At 43.3% G+C, this 6,946-nt stretch overlaps 1 protein-coding gene across 1 annotated transcript; it reads right to left on the bottom strand.

Moving 5' to 3' along the window:
• Positions 1–248: 248 nt before the first annotated feature.
• LOC134535654 (uncharacterized) lies at positions 249–2,886 on the bottom strand. Its single transcript, XM_063374848.1, has 2 exons — positions 2,775–2,886; positions 249–2,191 (listed from the first exon to the last, which is right to left on the bottom strand). Exon 2 carries the CDS (start codon positions 2,174–2,176, stop codon positions 254–256), a length of 1,923 nt encoding a protein of 640 aa, XP_063230918.1. The 5' UTR covers positions 2,177–2,191; positions 2,775–2,886; the 3' UTR covers positions 249–253.
• Between the last annotated feature and the right edge of the window lie 4,060 nt (positions 2,887–6,946).

Here is a 6,946-nt window from a genome sequence, read left to right as displayed (position 1 = left end):
AAACCAGAACATATATATTTCGATGTGAAAATTGTGGCGTTCTAATTGTCCACTATTAATGAGACCATTAATTTTATTGAGAAAAAAAATCAATCATAAAAATAACTAACTTATAAAAAAGTGATAGAATTTTTATATTGGACCCCCCCCCCCTTCTCCACATATCCTGGCTAAGAGCCTGATTAAGAATGAGATTCCAAGCCCCTTGTAACTGCAACAGGTTTTCACTTCACAAAAATAAAACGCGATTTATTTATAACAGCGTTTTTTTCTTTGATATTATGTCAAAGCTACCACTAAAACGCCTTTCAAATTTATTACAAGCTACTTCAAGAACAAAAGCAATCACGCTTAACGTGATACCTAACATCAAAACATAACAACATGACTGGATATGTTCTAACGACAATGGGATAACTTCAGGGTCTTTCTGCATTTTTAGCAGCTCCAAGGTCGTCATGTCAATGACGTCTTTCACCAATTTGTCCTTTATGCCAGCTTCATTTAACCTCTGAGCTAAACCACCAATGCGTTTCATGTACGGGAAATTTCTTCGTGTCGTGAATCCGAAATTCAGAACGAGGACCTTCAGAGCCATCATGTGAAGCATCGGGCGTCCCCCTACATTGAACTCCCTCTTGTTCATGAAGAACTGTGCTTGGGTCTCTTGCATGATCACCCCGACGTTCCTGAAGGTGGCGGCTTCGTGAAGCCCTTGTTCGAGATCCTCGAGGAAAACCAAGTTTTCCAAAATGGCCATGGACAGAGGGTCGTCCAGGTTCGCGCTGGTCGCCTCGTCGTCGAACTTGTCGGGTTCGATTTTCACCCCGAAGAGCAATTTGTATTTCAAGAAGTCTTCCAGCGTGTCAATGTCGGCGTAGTAGGCGGGTTTGGTGAGGAAACTGGTCAGCATCCCGCTGTAAGCGTTGTTGAGTATCAGACTGTACAGGGAGAGGCTGAAGCCGAATATTTTCAAAGACAACCGTTCGTGCTCGTAAAGATGCCACCCGCTCAAGACGGATCGCAGCACGTCGAGAACCTTTCCCGGAGGACTCATCACGGCTGGGTAAAAGGTTGTCATGAATCTCCAGGTCAGCACGGCGACGAAGCAGAAACTGAAGTACGCGACCCACGTGAAGCAGCTGAAGGGCAAGATCATGTTCATGGAACTGGGCAGCTGCCTCGCTTTCGGCACCACGATCTTGATCGGCTCCGAGTGGAAGGGGTACGTCGAGGACTTGACGCTCTTCTTGGACGTGAAGCGGAGCGTCGCATGGACGTCGGGCTCCCGGCAGTTCCTCGCGGGCATCAGCCACGGCGAGTCGGGCGCCGTCGACGCCTCCAGGGAGTTCACCTGGACCGTCACGTTCAGGTACTGCCCGACGGTCCTCAGCACGAGCCCGTAGAACCCTTTATACGTCACCTGGCCCCGGGAGTCGTTCTGCGCGTAGCCGTACGGCGGCTCCGAGCGCACCTCGGCGAAGACAGGGAACCCGGACATGTCGAGTTGTTTGCAGCCTGCGGACGTCGCGTCCGGAAAGTCGCACACCAGATCCACCAGTTCCCCGTTGTTCACGAACGGGTTCAACGTGACGGCTTCAACTCCGTGAGACCCGCTGTCGTCCGTGTTCCCGCGGGCTCGCACGTACAACAACGCAAAGTTCAGGAGCTCGTAATCAGTCCAGAGTCTTGTTACGATTTTGCGCACGGTCTCGTGCCTCCCCAAAGAATTTTCTATTATAAAAATGCAAGGTGCTTTGTTGTCCCAAATGTCAAATTTGGACAGTACAGCCAGCGATTTCGCAAAGGCGCCGTCGATATTGTGCGAAATCGTGATGAACGCTTTATTGTGAATATCTTTGGATATGCGTGAAGCGAATTCCTCGTTCGCGCCGAAAGAGTTTACACTTGATATTTTCAACAATACAAACGATATGAACTCAGCTGCGCTGAATTTTTCAAGCAGCGTGCTTGTGATTAGGGTCTCGTAGACACTGTCGTCCACAGTCACTATGAGGTCGGCATTCGACTTCGCAAAATGTAGTATGTACTTCAACGATGCTGAGGCCAAATCGTCATAGGACGCCTCGTGGTTCCAAAGATTTGGGCCCAACAGACTTGTCCTCGTGCCGGCCACACACGTGTAACACAACACGACAAACACGTGTGTTTGCATGTCTTGTGCGGTGACCTGCAAACAAATAAAACACGCTTACTAGGGCTTTGCTCAAATAGAAAGAGAGAAAATAATCTATACATATACGTAAGTTTGTAACAAAAGTTTCATCGGTAATGTTTACTAATTTTGTTGCAGTTACACTTTTTAAAGTTTCGATATAATTTTAAAAGACTGAAGTATCATTGCAGGATTAGGAATGAATTAATATGTTTGTAAATACATTTCAAAATAAACATAGAGTGCTTCTCTTTGGCACTATCAAGCTAAGTTTACAGTTTTATTTTTCTACCAGTAATGGCTTTTATAAATTTTTCAGAAACCATTTTTTATTTTTGCCTGAAAGCTTCATCTATTTTCTTTTACCTGTCACAAGGTTTTACTAGCTCGTAACAAAACTGAGTTGATATAAATAATATTCATTGCGGTTATTTCAACGTCAATTATAGAGACAAAAGAAAAACAAGGTTGAATAAAAAAAATTTGCGTTTTGCACCGCGAAGCCATAAAATTCAGAACAAAATATTGATCTTCAAGTTGTGGTTAAATAAAAAAAAAAAAAAATTGGAAGATGTAGATGAAAATATTGCATATTTACCGAGCAGTAGGTAAGTGATCGCTGTAGAATCTTGACTTTTCACAGTAGTATAAATAAATCATACCGGGAACAAAGATCAAAAACAACTCGTGATTAACGGTCGGTCGACTCCGCCGCAGAACTGCAGAGCCCTGGGCGCGGCGCGCATGCGCGGGCGGGCCTGGTTAGTTCCGCGGCTGGCCGCGCGGGGCGCCTCGAGCGCGCGCGACTATCAGTTGATCGGGGCGTGCCGGGCAGGGAGGTTCACCGCGGGAGATCGTGGCTTCGATCACGGCTGGGTGTACGCGGTCGCGAGGGGAATATTTCAACACCACGAAGCTACCCAGTTGGCTACCACGCATGATTTATGTATGCAGTGGTGGGTGGTATAAAACACCCTCCCCCCCACCCATTTTTACAGTTAAAAAGGAATCCAAAATTTAACTAATTCTTTTTTACGTTTTGAAAATTCGTTGCCAAAACTACGATTTTATTTCATTTTAAAAATGATGCAGTAGCAACAAAAAACGCAAAATAATTATTTTTTACAAAAAAATAACTGAACCCACTTCAAAGTACACATGCTTTACAAAAAAATATTTTATGGAGTACTGAAGATTTCATCACGTACCGGTGAGGTAACTTGGAGATGACTCACCTGAAAATTAATTTTAGACACAAACCATGCAGGAGATGAAACGCGTGAAAGCAAGCCTAGAGGTAAGAGCACAATAAAGGGTGTAAAACTTGCAAAAGTTAGATCCACAGAGTAAGTAAAGACGTTAGACCTGTACAACCAAAAATAAATAAATAAATAAATAACACAATGTAGCTTCCCGCTTGTTTTGTTTGAAAACAATAATTATCAACGAAAAAAGTGCAATAGAAATAGAACTTGATTTTATTTTTCCAGACCGGATCTGATAACCGCTAAAAAGTAACGCATGCACGAGCTTCATAGTTTATTCATAGCAATCAATATTAATAACGAGTCTCTGTCTGCCCGCGAAGTTCCTGTAGCGCCAGGCGGAGAGCCATAGAGGCGTGAAATTTGGCTCGTGGATTCTCCAGAGGTCTGTTCGCACCTCAAAGAGATTTTCAAAATTCGTTTAAATTTTTTATCCATTAATTTATTTATGCTAGCGATCTTTGACTACGTTCCCGATAATCTCCATGGCAATGGCCATTGCATTGTTGAGGAGTCCTTCCTATCTTGAAATGGCTATCACATTGTTTGCGCTTCATTCACTTTCGGACGATAATTCAGTCTTTTGGTGATCAAAATATTGACACAAAATTGGTTAAATAAATGCGAATTTGAAGTTTCTTAAGATCTGTTGATTCCAAGACTTTTGGGTGTGCATTTCCTCCAGTTTATCTTCGGTCGAACGATTTTTAATTGCTTCATAAGTTTTTTTTTCCGCACAAGGCGCAGCAGTGGCCTACCCATGATGAGAAACGTGTATAATGAGTAGTGCAAGAGTGTTCTGCCTGTGGACTGTCTTAGCGAAGCATGAGGGCATCAGATAATAGGAAAAAAAGTCCACATACAGTGTTATAAGTGGCAGAGGGAAGTGCAGGAGGCTTTGTCTTTAATATTCCACCATTTAGTAGTGGGATCACCGCTTAACGTCCCACAGAGGCGCGTTACCGATGACAAGACTGCACGCCAGCTCGTGGCCCGGCGCGTAGAGGCGAAGATGCGTGTGGTGCGCCAGCCAGTGTCACCCTTAGCGACCCTGTCACTCTCAGAGCACGCGGTCACTTGAACGACTCACGGCGACGTCCGCCACGTTTCCCATTTTGGAATTAAGGGAGGAGGGGGGAAGGTGAGATTGATATGAACACCACCGCGGCCCCACCAGTGCATGCTTCAAGGCCACGGCGAGGCAGAATTTTAATTTCCCCCTCCCCCCCAAATCAAACAGTGCACTTTTCATGAGTTCATTATTTGCACGTGTCGTAACAAAATACAACTTCAGAGTAAATGCCTGTAACCCCTCCCTTTATTACTGATGACAGGAGCAAGGCACAAAGGGGATAAATACAACAGAGATAGTGTTAAAGTACTGAGCGTTAAAATACACATTTTATTAACAAACTCCATTTGGAATTTGGGACATAAACCTGCACAAACGACTTTTTTTTTTCCTTTTTTTTTTATTTTAAGAATCTAGGGATATAGGTATGCTCACAGCACAGCAGTCATGAGTAGCTGGTTGCCTATACCACGCTGTACACCGTGAGTACTCAACAGTCCAACAGTCATCTGGATACTTAGAGCAAATATTCACTGCTCATAGGCTGCAAACTTGTGTAGACTGTAATTGGCATTGACCTAGAGTTTTTTTTAAATTTTCCTTTTAATCTCCAATTTCCTCTGTTACTTTAGTTAACATTATCAATAAGTGTAAATATGAGCAAAAAAGAGCACAGAGTGCTGGAGTGTTTAATTGTAATGTAAAACTGTGTAAAGTATGTGTAAATAAAAAGTTTTGAATTTGTAATGTTCGCAGGCTTTCACGGCCACTGTCTGAAGTAGCTTGGCTTCTGGGTAGTAGCTAAGTAGTTACTTACTCAGTAGGTAACTGCTCCCTGATGATGGCGACTGCAATGTCGACCGAAACGTTGGTGAATTATTTGCCAAGGACACGGCTACAACCCAGAACCCAGGCTACTCTTCACTTTTGAATTTGAATTAGAGATCTTCACCTGAACTGTGAAGCAATAACCAAAAAGCAGCGCAGAGATAAAATGGTTTTTTAATTTTTTTTAGCCTGTCACGTAATGAAACTGCGGAATATTTTTCCCGGTCCCTGCGTTCAGCCGCATTTCTCGAAGACCAGCAACAGGTGACGTCAAACTGCGCGCGCGCCGAAGCAGTTGCGCCGACATTCCGCAGATGGCAGCAGCGGCGGTCGAGGCTCTCACGACCGCGCGGCGCGCGCGGAATCTCAATATGGCCGGGGGGAGATATCCGCGGAGGCGCGCCTAGCGGTCGTTTAATGAAATACTTCGCCGCTATTAACCGCCAATACGTCTTCATGAGCGTCTGTGCTCGGGCTGCTGACACACTCCCCACTCCTCGCAGTTCGCTGCCGAGTCTGCATGGGGCCATGGCCCCCACATTCGATTACCCCCCCCCCCCCGAACAACTTTACAGTCACGCGCTACATTATAATTACATGGTTATTTCTTAGAAGAGCCTATGATGTACATTCTGTATTGCACAGACCCGAACAAGCCCGATTACCTACCTTCGGCCAACTTCGTCGGTTTTTTTATTTGTTTATTACTTTACAAAATTGTGGATGGTTGGTTATGTTAGGTCAGTACAGCTACATTAAAAATACCGTCGAATCATTTTAATGCCGACGTTGGCCGAAGGTAGATATTCGGGCTTGTTCGGGTCTGTGCAATACAGAATGTACATCGTAGGCTTCCCTATTTTTTCTTACCTACACTCTTTTTTGAATGTTATTTAACCTGAAAATACAGGGTATAATTATGGTTACTCTTTTATACGTCCAAACAAATCTTTGTTTATAAAATTATTTTACTTTAAAATAACTACATGCGAGTATGTATATTTATTTCACACACTAAGATAAAAATAGTTACAGAAAAAATAAAATTAGCTGTAGGTGTGTAAAATCTTCTAAAATTTCATTGGATAAAAACATATTAAATTTTTTTTTAAGTTCGTAAAAATTTATAATAATTAAAGATTGAAAAATAAACAGGGCTGGTCCCGGGCCACCCAGCCCCACCCTTGCGGGGGCCATGCTCGGGGCGTAGTGATGACGTAAATGTACAGGTAAGTCACTTCGCAGTGAGACATTAGGTCGTCTCATGCCGCTATCGCTCACGTAATTGTTGTATTATTTCACACACTTAACGAACAGCTGCAGTCTTAAAAAAAACATGCATTTATTTATTTATATCCCTAATAATATTATAAACGAGAAAGTGTGTTTGTCATGGTTGACATGATTTTTTTTTTGCATATTTATAGTTTACGAGCCGGAGAGTATAGAATACATATAATTACGAACTTCCATCCACAAGGGAGTAAAAAAGGAATAAATTTAGTTATACAATAGTGAATCACAGGAGGTAGGTCACAGACACACAAACAGTGAGTTTGAGCCATTTCTCTATATCCGCCACACGGTCATACAGCAAGGACTGTA

Source organism: Bacillus rossius, chromosome 10 (genome assembly GCF_032445375.1).
Source record: "Bacillus rossius redtenbacheri isolate Brsri chromosome 10, Brsri_v3, whole genome shotgun sequence".
Taxonomy (NCBI): domain Eukaryota; kingdom Metazoa; phylum Arthropoda; class Insecta; order Phasmatodea; family Bacillidae; genus Bacillus; species Bacillus rossius.
This window is presented reverse-complemented; position numbering and strand designations above follow the sequence as displayed.

Coding starts and splice junctions, on each gene's coding strand:
- LOC134535654 (XM_063374848.1), bottom strand. CDS start 2,176: ATGCAAACACACGTGTTTGTCGTGTTGTGTTACACGTGTGTGGCCGGC.